Here is a 26,314-nt window from a genome sequence, read left to right as displayed (position 1 = left end):
ATTTTTTTTATTGTCCCTTTGCTTACACAAATCTTATAGAAAGGACTGACATGGTTTCATTTTGTTAAGTAACTGGATATGTTATGATCATCTTGGCTATAATTTTGGCCTTGGCTTTAACCTCATGTATTCTAAAATCTCACATCTCCCTTTGGAAAAAATAATTAGTACAAAAGAGGGCCATACATAGATGCCCATTACAGCCAAAGATGTATAATGTCTTTATAAAAATAATGACCCTTTACTGTATTTACTTATTTGTAATAGATTTATTACACCTAAAGAGCACATCATAGGCATATTTGTTCATTCCCTTTCCATTTTATGTCATTCTGTGATGTAGTGAACTCTTTGGTGCTCAGGTCACAGAAGACCTGGGGGTTGGAACAGATAGCCCAAAAAGGGTGGATTGGGGCCACCCCAGAGCTGGTACCCCTGAGGCCATGGCAAACACACACCAAGGGCCCCAATTCACCTCAACACCGGCCCAAATAGGAGTGGAAAAGATGCTGAATTTGCCATGGACCAGATCCCTCTAACTGAAATTAATCACTTTAGCGAACAAGACTTTTGACGATTCAGGTAAATGTATGTCCTGGTGGGAGAGGAAAGAAAAGAGAGATGAAAGATGAATTGAGTTTGTAAGACATGATTCTAGGCTTTAGGGCAGCATTCTCCAACCTGACATTTACCAGATGTGTTGGACTCCCACTAGTCCCAAAGAATAATCAAATGCTGGGTTTTATAGTTTGGGGAAAATTCTAGGTTGGAGGAAAGCAACTTTAAAAAGAGGGAAGAGAGTCATTTTGAAGGTAAAGATAGGGCATCAAAATATTCTTCCCTACAATCACAACTGACAGCCTCCATCTATTCTCTGTAAATTCAATGATCTGGCCCAGCTCTAAAGTATTGATCAGTTACTTAATTAATGACAACTCTACTAATTAAACTATTGCAAAAGTTAAGTGCTCATGGCAGTGAATTAATTTTCTAATTTATAACATTTAACATTATCAAATTAATTTTCAAACTTTTAACATTACAAGCTCTGACCTAGAGAATAAATGCCCTGATTTCCTACAAATCATTCCTTAGTTATGCAGTAAACCACACTACAGATCTGAAATGGAAGCCTGGACAGCTGCCATATAAACATTTCATAAAATTGCAGAGTTGGGAGAGACCTTGGGGATCCTCTACCCAGCCCCCTGCTCAGTATAGGCTCTGTAAATTTAATAAACTAATTTGTCTTCTGTCCAAAGCTCCTGTAGCACCTGGGGATGTAATTCATTTGGCCATTGAGGCTCATTTAAAGAAGTTAGATGCTCTCTAACCATGTTCTCACCTATTCTCAGCAGCAAATCTCTCCTTATTTAATTTTTTTCTGCTTCTGCCACAAATTTGAACACAAATCCCCTTCTCAGAGAAGACTGAGGGAAAATAAGAATTGAATAGTTCATTCTATTCTTCATCACCTGCTAAAAATCACTCTTTTCACTAAGCAGTGGCTTTCCTTGTTTTTAACACAGTCAAAGGGAGCCTTTTTATTTTTTGCATCCCTTGCAAGTCACAACTCATTCTGCATCTTTGTCCTGCTGGTATCATATTTACCAGTTCAGTCTATTCTGCTGTAGTCCTCTGATTTTATGTCCATCTTTTCCGCATGCTGCTTTTGTGTCTCAGTTCATCAGAGTGCAGCTACCCTGGCTCCTTCATGTACCACCTGTTTTTGCACTTGTTTTGTTAAGGGAATAGTTTATTGTTTCAGCATTTCAATTTTCAGGACCTCCTCTCCTAATTGAACTCTTTTTCTTCTTCAAGTTTCTAGCCATGGGGTCACACCAAACTTTTATCTGGGTCTTCCTACTATACAGATACAGCTAAGCTCTTTTTTCATAGTCTTTGCTAATGCAAACACCAAAATGGCACGGTTACTTCCCCACTCCCAAATTTCTGCCCTTTTTATTGTATCCAGCAGTACTTTCCTGTTGGTCAGGATTAAGACAAGGATCCCTATTACAGCTCACAATTGTAGCCCTATGATTTCACTTTAACTTCCATGGCTCCATCCTATTAAAACCTGAGATTTCTAGTTTGGAGAAGTACTAGAGGAGCTCTCTGGGTGAAAATTCTAAAAGCCTAAACTGCAAATCCCAAGATTTCAGAGGATGTTGCCATGACAATCAAGGTGGAACCATAGTGCTTTAATTGTTGTGTATGTTCTTTAAGTCACCTGTTGATTTATAGTGATCTCATGAATTTCATAGGGTTCTTAGGAAGAGGTGGTTCTGCTAGTTCCATCATCTGAAATATAGCCTACAGCACCTAGTACAGTCGGCCCTTCTCATACACGGATTTTTTATACATGGATTCAAGCATCCATGGTTTGAAAATGTTCAAACAAAGTATAAATTTCAAATATCAAACCTTGATTTTCCATTTTTTATAAGGGACACCATTTTGCTATGTCATTATATTTAATGGGACTTGAGCATCCATGGATTTTGGCATCCACTGGGGTTCTTGGAACCAAACCCCAGTGTATAACAAGGGCCCACTGTATTCATTGACAGTCTCCCATTCAAGTACTAACCAGGGCTGACCCTGCTTAGTTTCCAAGATCAGAAGAGATCTTGTACCTTTAGGATATATAGGCTATCCCTACAGTTAACCACTAAACATGCTTTACTGTGTTAGTAGTCAGACAAAGTACCAATGGGTAACTGCCTTCTGCACTGCCCCCTAAGTCTCTGAGCAGACAAGTATCTGGCATTTGTCTTAATGATTCACTTAATATCATTTAGTAGCTGATGTGCAGTCATGACTTATAAAGGCCTATGCAGCTTAGATTCAGACTTTCTGAAAGATCTCTCCCATGTGAGCTTGTCTACATTGGTCCTTGGAATTGTGCTTTTTCATGGACCCACTATCTTCACAGTGTGAACACAGGTATGTTCAGTGAGGACATAAGAAAAAGACTTCTCAGTGGTTGCTCCCAGGTTATGGAACTCTCAAGAGACTAGGTTGTTTCCCAACCTGTTCTCCTTCCACCAGCAGGTAAATATCTTTTTATTTGAAATAGCATTGGTGCTTATATAGAAAGGTATGTAATGGGGTGTGCATGCTGCATTAATTAACTATATAGTGTGAAATGACCCTGGACATCAGATTGTCCCATTTGTTCTTCTGTTTTCTTAGAATGAAGGTAGTTAGACAAGTCAAAAACCTGGATGTTCCATTCTTAGCAGTGACAGATGTCAGGGTAATTGAAATCCTTTTTTATTACTGCCTCTGTAAAACATTTGTCATCTCTTCTAGGAAAGTGCAATCCATAGTCAAGGTTCTGGCTGGTTAAAGGGTATTTAAAAAACAATACCTATTTTGTTTTTAGAATAAGATCATTATCTTGCATTAGGACCTGAAGGACAGACTGGAGAGCTGGATCTAAGGGAATCCCTAAAGATTGAGTGCAAAGAGGATTGGATCTTTCCTTGAACTATCACTTTGCACTCCTTATTGCAGGGTGGGCTAAGTACAGCCCTATGACTGTAAGCAGACCCAAACACCCTACCTCTTAACAACTGTCTTCCTAGCAATTGCCTCTCCTCAAAGCCCCCAGCATAAACAATTCTGCTTTTAAATAGGTTACAGGGCCATGCACTGTTTACTATAAAATATCAGCCTTTTAAAAGCAAACTGAACTTCTGGATGCTTCAGTTTTTTTTAAAAAATAAATAAATCTGGCATTCTTGGTAGTTCTTGCCACCCCCCTGGGGAGAAGCAGGGATAGAGAATTGCTCCCCAAACCATGGAAATTCATGTTATTTTAATTTTTTAAAAATAACTGTATGATTTTTATTCAAAAATTACCTTGCAATTTAAACAACAAAGTGTATCCTAAAATATGCTTCCTTGAATACTTTTTAACATAAAATAATGTATTTAAATGATTTGTGTGTGGGGGGGGCAGTATGTTTTTTGGTTTAAGAACTATAATGAAAAATTGATGACATGTGGAAACAGAATAGCTGCTTCATTTACATGATTTTAGGAAATAGGATATTTACAAATGCATGGCAAACTAAATCCTTGAACATCTAAACTTAAAGATACTTTCACCTATACTATGCATTTGCTGCTGTTAAAATATTTCACTGGATCCCTCCTTTTTCTGAATCTTTGAAGCACATTCAGATATGATGTTGTTTTTCATTCTGCTCACATGCCACTATTCTGGAACAAAGACTGGAATTTACTAGAAAACAATCATAAGTATAATGATAACCAGTGGGCAACTTTTCTATTTTATAGCTCAGCACTATGAACTTGACCAGTTTTAATAAGTTATGGCCTCGATCTTTTCTTGCAAGCCTCTTTAATAACTGAACTGTATCAAGGAAGTGATACAGTATCATTAGGGGAAATGTAGGCAGTATGATGATATCACAAGTGCTATCTTTAATGCAAAACAAATAATTGTCATATGAAAATTAGGCATATTTAAATACCAAGAAAATTGGAGAAACACATAAATTATTACTTAACCAACCAATATTACTTCATGAACTAAAACTGGTAATCAAAAAAGCTGAGAAATCTCTAGGGCCAGATGGATTCTTCAGTGAATGCTACAAATTACTATATTATCAATTATCCCCACACTTGGTTAATCTTTTTAATGAATTATTGAATGGTGGCCACCTTTCAACTAGCTAGAAAATCTTTAGAGTTATTGCCATACCCAAACCAGGGGGAGATTTACTAGAAAAGTCAGCATATCATCCAGTTGCCCTAATCAACCAAGATATGAAACTCTTGTCATCAATTTTTGTTGCATGTATTTATACTTTCATTACTGAACACACAGCTGTAGATCAAGTAGGATTTGTGCTGGGGGGAAGGTGCCTCTCAGGTAGACTTTGTAATACAATGTGTTCTTCCATTCTACCATGCCACATTCTTCAATATATTTGGTTTCTCTCAGTGCCTTAAAGGCCTTTGACAGGATGGTCATTACTTATTTGAGGTTTTAAGTAAAATGGACTTCACTGACAAATGTTTGAGGACTCTAACCAACGTATATAATGGACCACAGGCAACAACTCACATTAATCAGTGGGATTCTATGCCAATGACATCTTGGACACTATAAACAGGATTATTCACTTTCTCAATTGCTTTTTGCTATAGCTATAGAGCCCCTTGCATCTCAAATTGGACTCAAGTCACTTCAATGACATTACCAGGACTTGACATGGCAATAAAAGACACACTAACTCGACTCAACATGCAACTTGTAAATGGCTGGAGGCAGAAGGATCCTTCTAAAGCTTTTCAAAAGGTGTTCACCTCTTTTCACCTCTGTTTTGAGATTCAAAGATAAAATGAGAAGCAGAGTGGTAGAAGCATCATCAGGTTGGCTTATGACATTTTAGTCCAAATTGCTGGAAGACTTTATCCAGTAATTTCATAAAGACATTTAAAAGCACATGGTGCCATTTTTGTTGCAAACTCTTTGACCTAAAACTAGTGCCTGAAAATTTTGTTTATAACTTCTTCTGGCTTAGTATATTTATTTGAAACTAATAAATTTCTTTTCAGGAAGTTTGTGTGTTATTGTAGCATGATATTTTATCCAAATGAATTTTAATTAGGCTGCAGTACTAGAAACAAAAAAGGAAAATGGCACTGATGGAAAAACAATACAAAGAATTCTGGGTGAGCTGTTCTGCTTCAATACTTCAGTTGCCATAAACTGTAAGATACATGATTGTCTCCCTCGTTCGCTCTCCCCATTAGCGAAAACAGATTAATTCAGAACTAAGTCCATTGATTTCCTTTCAGTCTATTAATCATTCAAGAAAGGTTCTAGCTGTACTTCAAATCTATGAGACAAAGCAAGTAGTCTTACAGCAATAATAATCTTCTGATTCTCATTCTCTAGAGATTGCATCTTCTATCACAGCTTTTATTGCCACAAGCCAGACTTTAGGAGCATAATCAACACATATTCAGGTTTCAATGTTGGTAAAACAAACTACCCAAAAGTGTCACAAGTTGCAATCCGTTGGTGAAAGGAAATCAAAGAGGAAATTAAGTGGCTTCCATAGTAATTGGCAATGAACAGCCAGCAGCTTCAAGGTAATAAGGTACAGCAGCGCATAGAGCAAGCTGAAAGGAGCTGCTGAAGCAGAGGCACCCTGCTTCTTATCACAATAGCAGAAGAATGTTTAAAATGTTAATATAAAGGCCAGAGACTACATGCTAAATGGGTTTTTGTATCACTAAGGTTACAATTTGACAATATTACTAATGTCTTTTTAAAAAGAACACAACCCTCTCCAGGGAGTAAACTAATGAGCTAGGGAATGAAATTTTATTTATTCATTTTTTTGTGGGTGAGTGAATGGGTTCACACTATAGGCCTGCAGAGTTTATATCACGACCACATATTTCTTGCACTTGATCATTTAAGTAGAAAGCAAGTCGTACTGTTGCTATAAACTGGGCCAGTACCATATTTATAGAAACAAGCAAGATCTCCATGTGTATTCTGTGTGCAGACTCTGTGGTCATAAGACATGGTTTCACCTTTTACATAGTTACTAGTAGTATCCCATGAGTGGCCAATCTAGGGTCACCTGGTATGGGAAGATTATGTCACAACTAAAACAAATGGAGGAAGAGGGGGGATGATGAATGGCTGGTTTGTACTTCTGGGGACTTCTCCTGTGCTGTGCTACTGTCTGTTCCTCAGCTCAGGAATTCAGCAGTAAACAATATTAAGGCACCAATGGAATGAGAAAGAGGAAATGCATATTTAATTCTTTATTTACAATATTGTCTATATGTCATTTTTCAGCTGTAAAAGTTCTCAAAGTTGTTTGGGGAAATCAAAGTGAGGTTTGCAACAGAATGTTTGCAAAGTGAGGTTTGCAACACTCATTTGCTGAGTGTTCACCAGCTAGTCATGGGAGTTTATCACATGAGGGAAACCCCGTGCAAAAATGGGATTTAAAAGATAAAAAAAACCCACAAAAGCAGGTTGATTTTCACACATGTTGTGTTTAAACTTGTGTTAACCTGAACGGAAAATAAACAAAAGCTGCTCCTTTTTACTTCCGGGATTTTCCGAAAGTAAAAAGGAGCAGCTTTTGTCTACTTCCCCTCCATTTTCTATTCAGGTTGACATTAGTTTAACAATGAAGTCATGTGAAAATCAACCCACTTTTGCGGATTTTCCCTGAATTTTTGCATGGGATTTCCTCCGGGTGATAAACACCATGCTCTCTTCCATGATATTCTGTATTATTGTCCTGTAATATTGCTTCCTTTTTCTGTTTTCCCTCCTATATTTGCAAGTCAGTTGTTCTCATTCCAAAGCTCTTGAGCCAAGGGGCAGAATTTAGCTGCTAGGGGTCTCAACCTCCTACCCATGTATTCACCCTTTCTCTCCATTGTGGTTAACATCATCACCTTTTCCCCTTTCAGGTAGCTTCTTGCCACTGAACAGAAATTTTGCTGTCATGTTCTCCCTCTGATTCCATTTGGAATAACTGGTAAAATGAAGGCACCAAACTTTTCCATGCATTAAGCCTAGAGAAAGTGCACCTTGTGGGATCTAAGCACAGTGATATATAATGGAGAGCTATGGAAAGGGAGTTTTCATTTTAGTAAAAACCAAAAAACCCAAAACAAAAAAACACAGAAGCCTGGGGTCCCTTTCAGGTATAGACTTAACAACTGCAGGGTTACAAAATATAACCAAAATTCCTACTGCCTCTAGCTCAGTGAGTCTAAAAGTGAGTGGTACACCCCCCTCCCCACCCAGGATCAAGGCGGAAGTGAGGAAAAAAGGGGGCAGCAGAGGAATCTTCCGTCAAAATACTGGTGCACAGGAAAGACAAGGGGAAATTTGTGGCCTTTTTGGATCATGGTGGGGATGAGGAGTTAGAGCACATGGCAGGGAAAAAGGGGTGACAAAAAGGAGCTTTCTTATTTGGGACCCTGCTTAAGCTTTTTGAGCTTTGCTGGGACTAGGTTGGAGATGTGCTGCTGCTCCTGCTTCTTTTGTCTGGCAGGCTGAGAGGAGATATACACAAACATTGTTTCTTCTGCTGTGTGTGTGTGGGGGGGGATGACTAAAAGCTGTGTGGGGAAGACACATCTCTAGGGAAAGCGTATTTGAGGTTGATTCTTCCAAAGAGTCCTCTTTTAGATTAAGAGTTCTTCCTCACCGGGGAGAAAAGTGGGAAGCCAGCTGTGCCATTCTCTGCCCCAGCAAAGGAGTGAGAATTTTTCCACACTGGGAAGAAGCTTCTCCTCTTGCACCTAATCATCCTTGGGAGCAGCAACTGAACAGCAGTGACTGGCTAACCAGTAAAGCAATGACTGGGAAGACTTTAGGCCAAACCAGCTTTGATGCAATGCTGGCATAGGCTTCTTGGTCAATGCTCAGCCAGCTGCTCAGTTGCTGCTTCCAAAGTAACAGGTGCAAAGGGAGCAGCAACCAATCAGCGACTGAGAAGTCTCTTGCTGTTGCTTAACTGGCTTCCCAGTCACTGCTCAACTGCTGCTCCCTTTGCACCTGGTCACCCTAAAAGCAGTAACTGAGCAGCCAACCAGCCAGCTTTCCTTTTGCTATCAGGCCAGCATGGGCAAGAAGAAGGAATATGTCTGGGCCACTGCTATATTTGAGGAAAAGTAGAAGGTGGTGTTGAATTGGGCACCACTGAGGTAGATGCTGCTGGCCACATGGTTGCTGTACAAACAGTAAATCTAACATCAAGAAATATGAATTGGAGCACTAGGGTTGTTACCCAAGTGGAAAGGAGGCAGTAGCCTAGCTCTGAGTCTAGCTAGATGGTCTCTCACTATTCACATAGAATGCATTGTCTCTCCTTTGATCCTAGCTGTCCCCAAAATTCAGGGGATGGGGGGAGGGAGCCTCCACTGGGTCTAATAACCCTCACCCCAAAGATGAAATACTAACTTTTCTCACCAACTGTGCTTTGAAGTACTATACTTTAAAATATTGTTTGACTTGGAACTTCTAGAGCAGAGGGAGTCTACAGAGTAATTTCTGAGATCCCGTAGGGCCCTCTAAGACTCCCATTTTACCCCAATTGTTTTTAGCTCTCAGATGCCCTCCTATACCCTGTAAGGGGCGTTGGAAGCATTTTTGTCACATTTATGGCCACTCTGATATGCAGAGATATTGTTTTTCTGTGCAGAAAATCCTATGTTCTATTCAGAAAATGCTAGTTTCTGCACAAACCCACCCATGCTAATTTTGTGCAGAATAAATTGCAAAGTGTGCAAAGTCTTCAAAAAACTACAGTTTTAATTTACTTTCTTGCAGCAGAAATAAAACTGCTGAAATCATGTCTGGCTTGTTTTAATAATAAAACTAGCAAAGCATTATATGCCGACTACATGCCTCATTTTGCATTTCCTTACACTGAATCTCATTTTGCCACATGAATATCTTTTCATCTGGTTTGGAGAGGTCTTGTTGGCACTTTTCATAATCCTTTTTTTCTACTAAATTAAGTATTATCAAATTATTGGGAAATTATAGGCACAGAGTTGTCCCAAGATATTTTGCTGCCTTAGATAGTTGGGTTTCTTTCAGCTCCCCTCCACGTTCAAAAGCCAACAGGACTGACATTAGCTAAATGTTTCTTTGATACTAGTGATGGGACAGTGTCTTTCAATGCATTTGATTGAAGCAGGCCAACTTAAGGAATGCAAAATAAGTTTCCTCCAATGTCTTGCTGTTGCAGGTGACCATCTGACTCAGGGTAATGACAGAATCGGCTAAAGGAAATGGGAAGGAGGAGGTTTTGGGTAGATATTCAGCTCCACAGGGCACCTTCTGATCTTTTCAGCTACTTCTTTCCTCCCACTTCTCTACTTTGTCCTTTCCTTCTAGGTGGATGTATCAAACAGTGCTATTCCACTGCTCAGTTCTGTGTGGCTTGCAAAAGTGAAAGAATAGCAGTAGATGGTGAACTGCCTTGCTTTTACTCCCTGACTCATGTGTTCTTTTCCCTTGCCAACTCTATTCCAGCACTTATTTTTGCATAATTTATTATAAGCACTGCATTCTCAGTGGCCTTATTGTGGAATATACACTTGACCTTATCTCAATGAAGCATATTCAAATCAAGCCTCTTTGTGTTATACACACAGCACTACAGAGCTTGTCTTTCCACTGTTTCTTTGGGGCATGACCATACAGCAGTAGTCACACAAGGAAGCTTTTAAAAATAATGAGCATCTGCTGCAAAGGGCAGTGGCTGCTGAGATCATTAAATGCAATCATTAAACTTCATCTTCTATTAAAATCTTGTTAGCCAATTTTAGATGCATTGCAGCTAAGACTCTATTAATGAAAGCTGTCATAGCTAATCTGGTTCTGCAATGCTGAGATTTAAAATACTTCATCTTAAGACTTACATCAGATAATATGTCCTTAGGGAAGGCTAAGGTTTAGGTGATGGGTAACTTTAACATCTGCAGCAATAATTCTGTTGTACTTTTATAAAGCCTCACAAGTTAATGGTATTGGTTTAATATGTCCTTCAATATTTCTAACACACATTTAAAGCTTGGAAACATAACAAGGTGAAATTAAATGTAATGATAAATGTGTGGTATGGCCTTGTGTGATTTTTTGACCTTTAAATAGCAGGTCTATCAGTGAACATCCACGACCAGTTTCAGGAGGATGCCACATGGGAAAGTTGATTTAATGTTTTCCTCACTTGCTCTGTTCCCAATAAATATCCACAATTTCCTATTTGACTTATGAGGGATGTTGCAATTGATGTCACTATAGTTCTCTCCTCTCTTATATCAAAACAGTGTTTTCATCAGCCACAGATAAGACTCTCTCCAAAGTACTCACCAGCTACACAAACCTACAATTTTAACTTAATCCCATTCCTCTGTGTTTGTGTGTGGCTATGCTATCTTTTCTGCTGAAAAACCCTACATCTCAAACTATGCCAGGTATGGGGTTAGGATCATAGCCAATTAGAATAGTATGTTTTGTTCTGCCATCTAGCTTGTATCTGTTTTATCTTGGTATATATGTATATTCAGTGCTGCCAAAAATTCTAATGTTCTTCATGTCTGGCATTCTGCCATTCCACAACTGAAATGATGTCTGTGTGGTGCCTTTGGTTGGCAATCTACTCTGGGAATATGCTTCAGTCATGGTAACATCACCTGAGACTGCTAGGGGGATTAGCATCTGCCAGCATGCACATTGCCATCTCTGAGATCTCATTTACCCCCAGCAATCCCATTTTTCTCAGGAAAGTAGCTCACACTTTATCTGTAGCAAATGCCATGGTCTTCCAGAAAAGCTTGAATGTGATGTGAGAGGTACTCCCAGTTCACTCTCAAACTTGGTGCTAACCATGGCAATGTCACATTTTGGCCTTGACTTTTTTCTTTCAGCAAGTAGGTGAGGCAATACCTTTTAAAATTATCCACAAAAGTTAAAACATATCAATTTCTGTAATGTGAGTGCATATTAAAGGGGCTTCATAGGATGCTGTATGGGAGATCTAGTATTTGGTGCTTCTATCAGTTTTTGCCTGAAATGAGGGATTTAGCTGTCTTTTCTGCAACACAGATTATGAACCTGCTAGGACCGAAGGTGGATTTATCTTGATATCTGTGGCCAGGGTCTGATTTTTTAGTTGAAGAACAGTTTTGGATCATGATATCTAATCTAAGACACCTTTGCCATACATAAAGTCTGCTCTCATTCTTTTTCTGCCTGAGCTGCATTTGCTTGTTGAGCTAAAATATTTAGCTCATATAAACCATCATTTTCAAATGCCTGAGCAAACAAAACATTTTTAATAACTGTGCCCTTTTCCTTTTTGAAAAAAATATTTCATATTCTTTTTAATCTAGGCTTGACACACTGAGCACACTGTAAATCAGGAATAAATAAGACCTTATCTGCTATGCTTTGCACAATTCTGTCAGGTAGTTTGCAATGTAGGTGCCACATCCAGACATTTTAACTTGCAAAAAGTGTTCATAAATAACCTGGGTTTTTCTGCAGTGTTCATATCCATAATATCAAATAAAATACCAGAACATACTGTGATTAGTACAATCATTCAGGAAGATGTCTTCTGATTGTATTTATCAATTGCCTATGCTCTTTCCTGTAAAAGAAAATGGCTTCCTTGCATTTGTACTTTGTGCGATTTATTGTTAGGATTGGAAGAGCCATGATGGCTTTGTCTTGTGCAGAGTATTTCAGAGCTACTATAGGTTGAAGTCTTTTCATGTTATAGCAACAGAGATCTGATTGGTTCTCTGGTGGAGCTTTTTGTCTGTCTTCACTGATTATGTATTTTGGTCTATTGAATTTGAGCAAGAAGAGAGGCTAAAGCTCTTTGTTTAGTGGATTTTTTCTGAGCTCTAAAATGCCCTCCCCCCGTGCTTTAATTCCAGAGAATCTATCCCATCTAGCAAATCAAATCCCACTTTCTGTTCCTCACTAAGATTAAATCTGCTTAATCTCAATTCATCAGAGATGGTTACCAGAGTCTCATGATTCCTCTCGCTTGTCTCACAATTCCTCTTAGAATCAAGTTTGAGTTCATTGATTCTCTAATCTAAATTTTTCTGAGATTTGGAATTTAGAACATGTGTAACCAAATGATTTTTTTTGGGGGGGATTACTCAATATTTGTCTGGGTGTGTCTTACACTCGTAAGAGTAACTGATTATCTTCCAAAGGATTATAGATTATAACCTGTGTGGTGGAATATTTCTTTCCCAAGCAACAGCATCTTCTCCTCCCAGCACCTGTAAACATTTTGAATATTTTAATGCAATTTAAATCCAGTCTTTCTGTTGCTGGCAATTATGACAAGGCTTCCCAACACTAATCCTGTCATTTGGCAAGAGATTTTGCTTGGTTAAATGTTCAGAAAAATTGAGTATCACCGGGGAGGGGCGGGGGAAAAAAAGCTTCTAGCTGTGTGCTTTGAAGGTAGGTGGTGGGAGAGAAAACATTACAAAAACACACTTGTGCAGATAAAAGACCAACAGTACCGCTAACTGCTTCTGCCTGAACCCCAATAAACTTTTAGGAAAAGAGAGAGATAATAGTGGCTCTCTCAGTCAAATTGGCAAGGCAGGACCTGAACAAGAAGTCCTGCACCCACCCAACTTCACTTTTTTTCTCTAGCAGAGACAAAAGTTTGTAAAACATATAAAAAGTACATTTATTTGCCGACACCAGTGCATGATTAAATACCCAATTTAACAAAGGAGGGAGAAGAGAAGAGGAGAAAAATTGCTGCTGTTTAGAATGGTAAAGAAAAAGCGGGTATAGTAAAATAGACAAGAGGTATGCAAACATGCAAACCAGCAATTAATGATTGTGTACATGCAAACATTGCATGCAAACTAACACTGCTTAGTTACCTAAATTGGTATCTCTACATAGGGACATCACCAGGGTTGTGTGAAGGGTTCAGTCTACAAAAGGTGACACCCTAAGAGGGGGTGACACCATTGGTCCCCAAACATCTGCCTTTGGGCAGAGGTAGGCTGTGGCATTCACCTGCTTCGCTTTAAAATGTAGAAGAGATCATGAGAGTGGAGTGAGGCTCAGAGAGAGGAGAAAGGAGAGGCTTCAGGGTTTGTTTATTTTTTTAAAAAATTAAAATTTTAATTTAAAGATTTAAAAATTTATTTTGAAAATTTATTTTTAAAAATCACACCTTAACAAATTTTCACTTTAACTATTTTACATTAATGTTGCACATAAGATATTGTAATTTAAAAGTACAATTTAAATTTTGCTAGTTGTGTATGCTAGTTGTGTATTACATTCAGTGATATATGAGAATTTTGCTTTATGAATAACATCAATACAAAAAACGTTACTAAGGATTCTGTATGGTGTAGTATGGAAGGTGCTCCATGGGGGTGACACCATGAGTTACCCCACTAGGTGATGCCAACCCTAGTGATGTCACTGTTTCTGACTATTGATTTTAAATCTTCTTCAGAGAAAGCATGCATAGAGCATCCCTGATCAGTTATGGACATCTTTGATTGACTATGGGCTATGACTCTTTCATACCATATACTTATAGCACTATGATTCCACTTTAACTGCCACAGCGATGTCTTATGGAATCCAGGGATTTACAATTTAGGGAAGAAGTACAGATGGCTATCTGTACCCATGGATTCTTTATCTGCAGATTCAACCATGCACGGCTAGAAAATATTTTTTTAAAAATATAAATTTCCAAAAGCAAACCTTAATTTTTCCATTTTATATAATGGACACAATTTTACTATGCCACTGTATTTTAAGGGACTTGTACATCCACAGATTTTGTTATCCCTGGGGGGAAGAGGTGTCCTGGAACGAAATCCCAGGAGATATCAAAGGCCCACTGTATTTACAGTTCTCAACCAGAGAGTTCTAGTGTTTCACCAAACTGTAAACACCAGGATTCCATACGATGTCTCTCTGGCAATTAAAATGGAATCATAGCATTCTTTTTAGTATGATAGGACCCCAGATCAGTTTCTGCAAATAAAATTTTGTACTCCAAAGTTATTTCTGGCAAAAGTAACATAACGAACAATAATTGTTCACCAGTTCTTATCTATGTGGTGGAGTCTCCTTCTTTGGTTTTTTTAAAAACAGGATAGCCATATGTCAGGGTGTTTCGGGGTTGGACAGAATGGTCCTTGTGGTCTCTCTCAGACCACAAGGATTCTATGTATCAGGACATTATAATACACACTGGCTATTGCTTCTTTATATTATTAATTTTAAAGAAATAAACTATAGTTCCTTTTCTTTCACTTACAGCTGGAGTTCCATTTTGGAGCCATGTCTCTAAGGATGGTTTTGGTTGCCTCTTTAGTTCTATTTATACAATTTCACAATTTCTTTGGCAGAGGCCAGGAGTACATACCAGGGTGTTGCCTTTTATGAATCTCAAGAGATGTGAGAGGCAAACAGACTGGATGAACTTTGGTTACATATTCCAGACAAGTACAATGGCTCTATTTATTCAGCCTAAGCTGCTGAATGCAGATTGATTGACTCTGTAGGCAATAAATTTTCACAGCCACAAAACCTCAGTGGCCACCAACTTGATCCTGCACTGGAAAAAAAATCCCTGCCTACAGGATTAGGTAGTAAAAACAAGTTAGATTATTTTTCCACATATGTAAACTAATCAGTCAATTTCTTTTACCATTGACTGAGATGAATTCCACAGTTGACTTCAGAGGTTCATTTCTTCTCTTAAAGTTCTGAGTTTGACTGTAAAACACTACAATATCAAAATGATGGCAGGAAAAGCAAGAAGGAAGAAAAGGAGGGAGGGAAGAAGAAAGAGAGAAGGGGCTGTATCTGCATAACAGTTAGCAATCGCTGCTTAATAATGCACCTAATACTGATTTAAATTGTCCAATGACCTCTATAATGAAGAACAGAGAATTTAATGTGGATATTTCAGGTGCCATTCTACACTTCAGGGAACCAAGAGGCAATAATCATCACAATTCAGTACTCTGAACAATCTTAAGTAGGGTTTTGACATCTGCATGACACAAATCTTCAGACACTTCTCCCCCTTCCAAAAATGATGGCAAAAATTGTTATGTTATGCATAATAAATCAAAGGGAAGTGGATCATTTTAACTTGCAGATTTATGTTAACTACCCTGCAGTCTGCTAATTGTGAGCTCTTCATGTATTGATTGGGGATTTAAAAGGGAAGGTTTTTTTTCATGTTGATAAAATTAAATATACAAACAGGGATATTTCTTTCCACACATTAGATCTTGTGATCATTGCCTGTAAAACTGAAGCTATAATTTAAACTGGATAAATGCTTCAAAGGAAAAACAATACTTTATATAATTAAAATTAAACAAGTATCTAATGTGTGTGGATAATATAATTATTGCAGGTTCCTTGATATGTGATCAGCTCATCCTTGCGTTAGTTTGTTCTTTGTGTTTTCTTGTCTACCTCTTAAGCCTGTTTATTTAATGTAACTTCTACAGAGCCTTGTTTACACTATCACACATTCTCTATTCCTATGTTATGCTCTTCTTTTTTGACTGCTTCATTTTTTTAAAAAAAAATCCATGTTATTGGTGAGGCTTGTTCATAAATAGCATCTTACAGTTCTTCATTTCATGACAAAAAGAGAGGCTACCCAGCTTAAGTCTATTTGTAAGTCAACCCATACGAGAAATCCCTCTATGTACTCCCTGGTGAAGAAAATTCACTTTGAATATGTTAAACAGTATTTTAAGCCAGGTAAATCATGATGTTAAATTACCATATTCCAGGATCAATTCATAATTCTGGAAACTGATACTAAGGCTTAGTTCTGTGGAACTTTGTCCTAAATGGTGCCATTTTTTAAAAGGCCAGTTAGTTTTATCTTCCCCAAAGGTGGCAGCAAGGACAGGGCCTTGCATTGAGCCTCTGACTTGCCACTAGAGTTTTCAGTGGAGTTGTGTTGGAGCTGGGTACATGGTCTGCAGCATTTGTCCAAAGGAAATGTGTGAATAAGTTGGGCAGTGGGAAAACATCACCTAACAGCTATACTTTTCCACAGAAAACCACAAACATGACTGATACACATGGCTGTGTATATAATTCTTTTTATTAAACTTTAAAATGATCAGAAGTGAACCTCAGCACTACTAGACCGTTAGACCATTAACTTATTACATTCAAATTCTAGCCTTCATACCTGGTCATTCTCCTCTTCATCACTGCTCAGCTTGAGGTCATCTTCTAACATTCTGGAAAAGGAATAACAAAACATCCATATTAAAATTCAACAGGACAACCCAGATACTGTTATGAACACTTAAGTAGAGCCCTACTGAGTCAGCAGCCTTTCCTCTACAGTGGCCCTAATACCTCAGTGAAGGCCACTCATTGACATTATGCAGCAAGGATGTGTAATCTGCAACTATTCATATGTTATTGTACTGAAATTTCCATTGGTTATGCTGGCTTGGACTAAAGGGAGTTATAGTCCTTCAACATCAGGAGGGCCATACATTTCCCACATCTGATGTAGGACAGCAAGGTGATAACCTTTTTCCATTGCTGTTCAAAGGCATACTGCCTTTGAATCTGTAGTTCCTATACAGTCAATATTAGTGACCACTGGAAGAATCATAGAATCATAGAGTTGGAAGAGACCACAAGGGCCAACACTGTGCATGACATTTCCTAATTGCTGCAGGTGGGCCATAATTCAGAAATGGAGAATACGCAGCCACCAGTTATTCTTGAACTGTAACACCTATCACTTTGATTTTCATGAGCAATGATGGGAAAGACAGTCCAACAATATCTGGTTCTTAGCAAGCAATTAAGTGATAATTCTTAATTTCTGAAAATTTAAAAATACATACTCTGAAATATCAATAGAACTTGAAACAGCAGTTTTGCAATCTTCTTTGAAATCATAAAGTCAATTGCTGGTAATTAGTGATTCCTACACAGACAGTGTTGTGAACTGAACCATCTTTCTCCAGAACGTATCCTAAGGAAATAATCAGAATTGCGGGGAAGGGATTGGTTCAGTCCAGCCAGAAACTTTTATTTGATGCTATTATTTCATTTGATCTTTTAAATTTTTTACTTGTTATATTGTTTCTATAAGTATTTAAAGCATTTTATTGTATTTGCTGTAGTTCACTGGGAGAAGGGAGAAACTACCCAGGTAATTACAGTAGCAGTCTGGAGGTAAAAAAAGTCAAGGAATCAGTCAGTAGCTGGGAAAACCAAGACAGACAGAGGGACAAGTGGTCAGGAGATTCCATCTTAACATTAGGAAGAACTGCCTGACAGTAAGAGATTTTTGTTTTTTTTACAGTGGAACACATTCCCTTGAAGCGTGGTGGAATTGTTAAACAGAGGCTAGATGGCCATCTGTTCGGGGTGCTTTGATTGTGTGTTCCTGCATGGCAGGGGGTTCGACTGGATGACCTTGTGGTCTCTTCCAACTCTACAATTCTTGGATTTGTCCAAGTGTCCAGAAAGCAGCGCAGAGTCTCCAAATTGGTTTGGGTGTCTTTCGCCCAGGACAAGGGACAGACGTTGCTTCCAGCATCCAAAGAAGGGTTTTTTTGCTGCTCGCCCTAGCTAGGGAGGCTGATTTTTTAGTGAGAACAGCCTGGATGTGCCCAAATGCTCTTGTACTGCTATTATTCCAGAGGGAGGCATGACAGTATTCTTACATTGGTTACCCTGTGAAATGTCATTTACAAGTTGGGATAAAAGTCTGTTAAACACAGAAAGGAGCCAAGAAGCACCAATGCCTCACGGTGCTGTGCACTGTGAGATGAAACTGGGAAAGAGAGGAGATGCACAGATATGTGGTGGATCTATGAATGTATCAACCTGCTGTACACTTTTTAAAGTCAAAAGCCTATTTTATTGGTAACCCAATTTGAGAAATAATGGTATTTCTTCTTGAATGCAAGCACTCCAATTGTCAGTAACTATTGACAGGGCCTTCATCTACACTGCAGAATTAATGGAGTTTGACACCACTTTAACTGTGATGTCAGTTGACTGTGATACAGCCAGGAAAAGTTTCAGAATCTTTTGCTGTGAAGGGTCATCTAGTGGGAATTCCAAGAAAATGCACCACTCTAATATGTACAAGATTAATTTTGTGACTATTACAACAGAATTGCATTCTTTTATCATATAAGAAACAATGTCTAAGTTCTACAACACAATTTTATGAATAACGGAGTGGACACATGTTTCAGTCTGCGTTAATTTACTATCACTAACTTTTCCTTATTACATACCAGATGGTCAGCTTTTCCTAATGCATATCTATATACAGTACAAAGCATGTATTTCATTTAAGACAATATGTTATCACAATATCAACAAAACTGCATTTTTAAATTAGTTGTGGCAACTCTTATCAGAGAAACAGATCCACATGCTTGAAAACTAATGCATATTTTTCAGTGCATGTTCTGTTTATTTGAAGAAGCAAGCAAACAAAAAAAACCAGAGGATGACAGCTTATTAACAAAGAAAATTGAGACATCAGAATTATTAGTAAATTTAATACAACAAGATTAGCAAATATCTCTCCTAGAAATACTTAAGACAGGGGTGGACATGCTCTGGAGCCCAGAGGGCTGCAATGCTCCATTTCAGCCACCTCCAAAGATCTGCACAGCTGACCCAAAGCAATATTGTGTCACTCTGTGTTGTCTTTAGGGTATTTTGGATGGGTTTTTCTAGCACTTTTGGAAAAATTCTCCCATTAACCCCCTTTCAAATACTCTTAAAGTAGTCTTTGTGTGGAAAGGAGAGGGTTGGTGAAAAAAACATGGGTTGGTCAAGTTTTAGGGGGTGACTATCCAGACAACAGAAATCTCACCCTAATTTAGAATTGTTTTTAAAAAATAAAATAAAATATTAAAATCTAACAAATGAAACCCACAATAAATTATTTCAGTGTATTATACTCCTGTTCAGTGTTCCATCCAATTCAGTTCCTGAATATCCTTCTTCCAGGTCATTCTGTGTCATTCTCCCTTCCCGTCTTTGCATTCCCCCATTCCAATAGCCTGTATTAGGTACACATGGAACAGTCTCACTATTTGGGCAAGGGGGTTATTGCTACGAGGATTTTTGTTTGTTTTGTTTTGTTTAGTGACTATAATAAGCTACAGAGTTTTACAATTTTTTATAAACAATCTGTACAGGTTGTCTTTCAGGGCAGAAACCCTCCCGAGATGTTTTCTAGTCATCAGAATGAATAATAAACTACAAAGTTTGCCTGAGTGGCAACCAGCATAATTGAGCAAAATGATGATTTTAAACAGAGCAGTCTCAATAAAACACTTCCCCAGTCACAGATGGCTTAAGGACAGGGGAGAGTAAGGGGCTTGACAGACGGACGTCTAAATGCCGCCCCTGTTTGCCCCAGATCATTGCTGCGGCAACTACATGCTGAGGGAACAATCCTCTCCTTCTTGGGAGCAAAAAGAATCTCCCGTAAGCCACTTCCTGGGAGTGGCACCATAGTGGCACTTGCATGCCATCATAATGCCCCTTCTGACCAGTGCTGTTTGGGAGCTGTGATGAACGTGCATCATCATAGCGTGCCCTGTATGATGGGCACACACCAAGATGGCACCCAGGGCAAGCGGTAGGGTTTGGAAGCCTGTGAACGCTCCGTCCTACCTCAGCCCTAGTTCACGGTCAGGCCAACACAAAGTGCTGGTCTCTACCGCCCCTAGGTTACAATTAAGTTTTTAGCTGTAGGGTGAAGAGGGGTTTTTTTTGGGGGGGGGGGCAAGTTTACTATTCTAATGCATGTAAACCTTTCAGAACCTTGGCAGACTAGTACATGATGTATATGAACATTTTTTTTCTTATCTTTTTACATGGCAGTTTCTCCCATATGTACCAATGACCATCACAAGTCCAGTTCAATAAATGTTAAAATCCAATAAATAATTACAGCTAAAACCGTCAGTAGAACCATAAAATGTGTTTATAAAAATGTCATGGAGAATAAATTGATCTTTCAGACTTTTCAAAAAAACTGCAATGAAGGGGTATGGTCTACCTTAGCAAGGTATACATCAACAAAAATACTTCTTCTCTATGCCCACCATCTAGTTATCACAGGCGAGCGCATGAACACAGGGGTCAGCTGCTGATCTTAAAAAGGGTAAATCCTAAGTGCCATCTTGAATCTTTATTTTTTGGGGGGGGGGGGAGTGGGATGTAAGTAAATAAAAAATAACAATAACAACAACAACAATAATATAAATCCTTATGTGGGTGAAGATGGTCCTTCAAGGTAACTTTATCTCATATTAGTTAAAGGATGTAAATGTTAAAACCAGATTTTAAAACTGAGTTTGGAAAAGCACAAACTTGTGTAGTATTGGCGGGTTACAGACTGCCCGTTTGGGGCGGTCTGCACCCGCCTCTTTCCCCGGTGTATCGGGGCCTCAGCGGTTAGACCGGCAGCCGCTGAAGCCCCGATCCACCGCTTTCCGGGCTGCAGGGAAGTGGCAAAAGGCCGCTTCCCCGCAGCCTGGAAAGGGGTGTCCTTGGGGCTTCAAGCCCCAAGGACACCCCGTGGCGGCGGGGAGGAGGAGAAAGGGGCTGCTTGGCCCCTTTCTCCTTTGTGCTGCTGGGCGCAGCCGTGTGAAGGCTGCGCCCAGCGGCGCAAACCAGGAAGGAGCTCCGAAACGGAGCTCCTTCCTGCTCCGCGCTAAGGGTGCACTAAGAGCCCTGGCACGGAGCGACGACGTCACATCCGCGCCGCCCCGTATATAGGTGGCGCGGTCGTGATGTCGTCATGCCGGCGGCCGTCTGGAACAGCTGCTGCCATTTTGTGCGCACAGAGCACGCACTAGGGTTAGGGGGTGCGGAAGCACCGCCCCTTCCTAACCCTAGTATGCGCTCCGCGTGTACTATATGGCCCGTCTGTAACGGGCCATAGTTATCACATTAGCTGACTTCCTAATGGGTGGCCACATTCTGCACCATGTAAAATTTTCTGAATCATTTTAAAAAGCAGCACTGTGGCTGGATGGAAAAGAAGTCCCCCAGCACCCCTTCTAGGAAGGAATGGAGACACTGTAATACCGTTCCTCCTGAACCAAATAATCTCGAAGAATATTGTGATTAATGATATCAAAGCCTACTAAAAAGGGAGAAATAACAGTGTTGAACTTAGTTTATCCATTGCTTAGGGCAACTTCTTCACCAGAGCAAGCAAGGCTCATTCCATTCCCCAACTTGAAACTATCTGAAACTGAAATGGACCACTAACACCACATATCCTAGCAAATTTGATACTTTGAGTCTACTGAAGTCTACGAAAGCTCATGCTGAAAATTTCTTTCTTTTAGTCTCAAAGGTGCTACAAAATCTCTCTATGTACTGTTTCTCAGAGTGGCAGTAATCATCACTGATACCTGAAAACTCAACCCAGGCTCAACTAGTTTCACAGTTCAAGGTCCAAAGAGTTAGCTAACAGGCCTAATGTTTCCAAGTGGTTTGTCCACATTATTATGTTTCACAAGCTAGGAAGCATGCATGATAGCATGGTTAGATAGTATACTAATTCCACCCATTTGTGATTCATTAGGTTTAACCACAGCTATCAGCATCTGTATATGCAGAAATGGTCACGGTGGACAATTTGGTCAGAATGGGCTTCTGACACGTTGGAGCCCAAACCAAGTAGATGCTTCACTGCTTTAATAAGCTCTGTTTAGTGACAACGGGAAAATGCAAAAGTAGTAAAGCAAGATTTCTCTTCTGATACTGCTAATATGTACTATTTATTTAATACTTTGTCTTTCTTCCAGAATTGGCAATCAAAGTGGCACTCACAACATGATTAAAAAACAGATGCATCTAAAAACACAGTAACTTGTGATACTAAAATACAGTCACAACAGCTACTGAATTATAACATTTAAAAGCATATTTACAGCTTTAAACATTTAAAAACATGTTTTTAAGAGGAAAATAAAAAAGGTATGCCACCTGTAACTCAACACTCCTTTTCTAGGAGGAGCCAGTCAATTGCCAAAAGGCTGCCTGAAAAAAAAAAAGGTCTTTGCCTACTGGCAGATCAAATATCAAATCAAAAGATGGATTCTTACTACTGTTTTGATCATTGTTGTGAATCTTCAACCATTTGCAATTTAATTTCATTGTCCCTATATACTATTGCCCTCAGTATAGTGGGCCGTTGGTATGCACTGGGGTTTGGTTTCAGGACCCTCCCGCCCCCGGATACATGGATGCTCAAGTCCCACTAAATACAGTGGATAGTAAAATGGTGACCCATATAAGGTTTGCTTTCGGGAAATATATAGTCTATATCATACATATATACATACTGTATAATATTTTCAAGCCATGAATGGTTGAATCTGTGGATAAGGAGATGTGATTGTATTACCAAGGAGCTGACCTGGCTGTCCTGCTAGGTTCAGGACATCTGGTAGTCATTGTATTGGGGGGTCCCAGTTACCCCATTCTAAACAGAGAGCAGGGACTTGCTAGGATCACTGGCAACATCCATTGCTGGAAATTTTGTAAGAGACTTCAGAAAAACCAGCACAGCTGATCCTTTACACTTGCAGAAGTTTCAAGTAGCCTGGAAGTGAAAGTCGACTGAGCAATGATCAGTCTTTGTGAATGGATCTCCAACTCACAGAACATATTCCTTTAATAAAGTATAACAAAACAGATCCAAAATATATCCTAATACATGTTCTGTCAGATATTATCTGAGACAGGAGCTAACTGACATGGCGGCCATAAATTCCTGATGCACTCTTAACACAGTAATCTTGGCATTAATGTTGAAATCCTCCATGGCCCCAAATCTAGAATTCTCAAGACCATATCCACAAATGTTGGACTAAGGCGGGTTACAGACCGCCATTAGGGACATCCTGAGGACGTCCCAGTTTGAAAAAGGGGCATCTCTTCCAGACGCCCCTAACCCTATCACGGACAGAGTCCGTGACAAATGGCGGCGGCTGTTCAACACGGCCGCCGCCATATTGACGTAGCGGACACTGTGCGTCCGCACGTCATGCCCCGGAAGTGATGCCGCAAGTGCGTGACTAGCGCCTCGCAGCGTCCCTTCCGGGGCCCAGGAAGGAGCGCAATTTCCGTGCTCCTTCCTCGGAGCGTCCGGGAGCCGCATGGTTTCGCGGCTGCGGCTCCCGGACGCTGCAAGCGGAGGCGGAGCCAGACCGCCACAATCCGGCGGTCTGTAACGCGCCCATGTTACCAACATCAGGTATAGACTCAAAACTGCCTGACAGTGGGACAGGAACCTTACTAGAAGATAAAATCCCTATAGATCAAAGTTACCTCCTATACAGCTGAGGCTGATCCTATACAAATAACAGTTGTGGATACATTTGGGAGAGGTTTACCCATATCAGAATGTAAAAATAGTGGTAGAGACAAATTTTGGATGTGGACTCAATCCTTCTCCTCTAATGAAGTTTGTTGTGGCTTGCCATGGGTTAGGATTTTGGACTTTTTCCATGGATGTCTACATGGCAAGAAGTGAGTTCCAGTTCTCCCCACCTGTGCACTACAAAATACCCTGAAATAAGTCCTGCTGAGTTAGACAGGATTTTAGCCCTCTTTGAACTCACTACAGTATTTAATGATAAGAGATAATCCAGAAACTTGTCTTGAATAGTATTTGCATTTCATTTCTTTACATACCATATTGTTTAAAATCAAAACAAAGTCAGAGCTCAGTACAGATGCAACACAGAAACTAGCCTTTTCCATAATGTGGATTACTAAAAAAAAACACACAATGAAATTGTATTCACTACAACATTCAAGTCTTAATTTTCAGACAGAAGTGCAAAATCACTCATTAAATATGACAGATTTACTGTTCAAAGTTTAAACGGTTTCTGCAACACAATCCCACTTTAGGTTCAAAGCAGCAACATAAAAATGAGTGCCTGTATAAAAATGAAAGAACAATGGTCACTTGCCAGAAGATTACTTTTCTGCACCAGCCTAAATATTCCCATCAGTCAAGGAGCCTGCCAAAATTTCAAGACTAATCACTTATACCATCACAGGAGGAAACAGCTTTAAGCAATAAAGTGTTTAAGAGAGCCACTTGGTTTACCAATTCATATCTTGCCTCCTTTGATTCCACTTATTTCATTCCTGCTGCTAGTGATTAATAGCTATTTTGGTAAGTTTATATTTCTTCAATTTCTGGTAACAGTCTGCTGCTGACTTTTGAAAATATTACTTAATTTTTAAACATGAAGGTCAGTGTGAAAACATAACAGACACCACTGTTTTGTGTAATGAGTCATGCCATGTTATAAATTTTAGCAGGGCTTACACTCACCAGGTTGTTAGCAAGAATGTGCAGTATCTTATTACCTGCAAAAATTATTTTAAAGTCTTTTGTATTCCTTATTTCAAAATACTTTGTTTCATTAAGTATTATCATGGCTTTATATGTAAACGTTGAACACTGCACATTAAAATTAGCAAAAAACATAAAACATATCTAAAGTATTACTTATCATTTATACAAAATACATGTTGTTTTCTCAGAAAGGTAGTTCCATACTTTACACCAAAACCTTATAGCAGCATTCCTAAGTCTTGTGTCCGCCAAAGTTACTGAACAAATTCTTTCAGCAACCTGGGGATGAAGCAAGTTGTAGCTCAATATATCCAGAGGGCAGCAGGTTAGGGGAGGGCTGCCCTAGATCACAGACTGATGAAAGGTCCAAGAAAAGCCAGAAGGGAAATGAGAGATAAAGGTACACAATGTGGTGATAAGTCACCACAAATTTATGTCTCCATGTATAACTTGCAACTTTTAGAGGACACAGTAGAGGTAAAGGTATTCCCCGTTGACAAGGTTGTCAAGTCATGTCTGATCATAGGGGGCGGTGCTCATCTTCATTACTAAGCCGAAGAGCCAGCGTCGTCAGAGACTACTCTGTGATCATGTGGCCAGCATGATTGCACAGAATGCTGTTTACCTTCCCACCAGAGTGGTACCTATTTATCTACTTGCCTTTGCATGCTTTCGAACTGCTAGGTTGGCAGAAGCTGGGCCTAGTGATGGGATCTCACTCCATCATGCAGCACTTGGGCCTCAGACTGCCAACCTTTCGATCTTTCAATCATCAGAATTGGCATCTTAACCACCATTATTATTATGGAACATAATGGAAGTAAAAAAGAAGTCACATGACAGACTTCAGATATAGAAGGAATGGATCTTTTAAAAAAAGCTGTATCAACATATGTGCGTAGAGGGGCAATACTTGAGAATTGATCTAGCTGGCTGAAGATGTAGGAAATGCTAGAGTGGTGGAATAATGGTCCAAAGGAACAATGAGCAATAGTCACAGGACCAACGTTCCCAAGCAAAGCCATATTTTTAAAAGGACAAAAGCCAGAAAAGGTGGGAGAATCCCCCCCCCCCCCGAAATAAAGGGATAAAAGAATCTGAATGTAATGGTTTTAGCAACTGTGTTTTGAGGAAAGACTGGACAAAGGATGGAGAGAGAGTGTGGGGAGGGAAGAATGCTATAGAGGTCTGGGAAGGAAATGATCTGAATATAAATCAGAAACTTTACTGCTGAAATAACCAAAAAGTGACAGATTTTGCATTACAGTGAAGAAACATAAATGTGGTTGCTGTTATCATGTTTTGTGTATTTTCAACTC

General features: G+C 39.4%; 1 protein-coding gene across 1 annotated transcript in view; it reads right to left on the bottom strand.

The window, feature by feature from the left end:
* The window catches only part of AFF3 (ALF transcription elongation factor 3), a 292,287-nt gene that overhangs the window by 76,787 nt on the left and 189,186 nt on the right, over window positions 1–26,314 (bottom strand). The window contains exon 9 of the mRNA XM_089511440.1: window positions 16,788–16,839. Coding sequence (XP_089367566.1) covers window positions 16,788–16,839 — 52 coding nt within the window. The remainder of the gene's footprint in view (window positions 1–16,787; window positions 16,840–26,314) is intronic.

This window comes from Sceloporus occidentalis, unplaced genomic scaffold, assembly GCF_023333645.1.
Source record: "Sceloporus occidentalis isolate IW3139 unplaced genomic scaffold, rSceOcc1.0.p SCAF_2, whole genome shotgun sequence".
Taxonomy (NCBI): domain Eukaryota; kingdom Metazoa; phylum Chordata; class Lepidosauria; order Squamata; family Phrynosomatidae; genus Sceloporus; species Sceloporus occidentalis.
The sequence above is the reverse complement of the archived record's forward strand: the minus strand, read 5'-3'. Positions and strand labels throughout refer to the sequence as shown.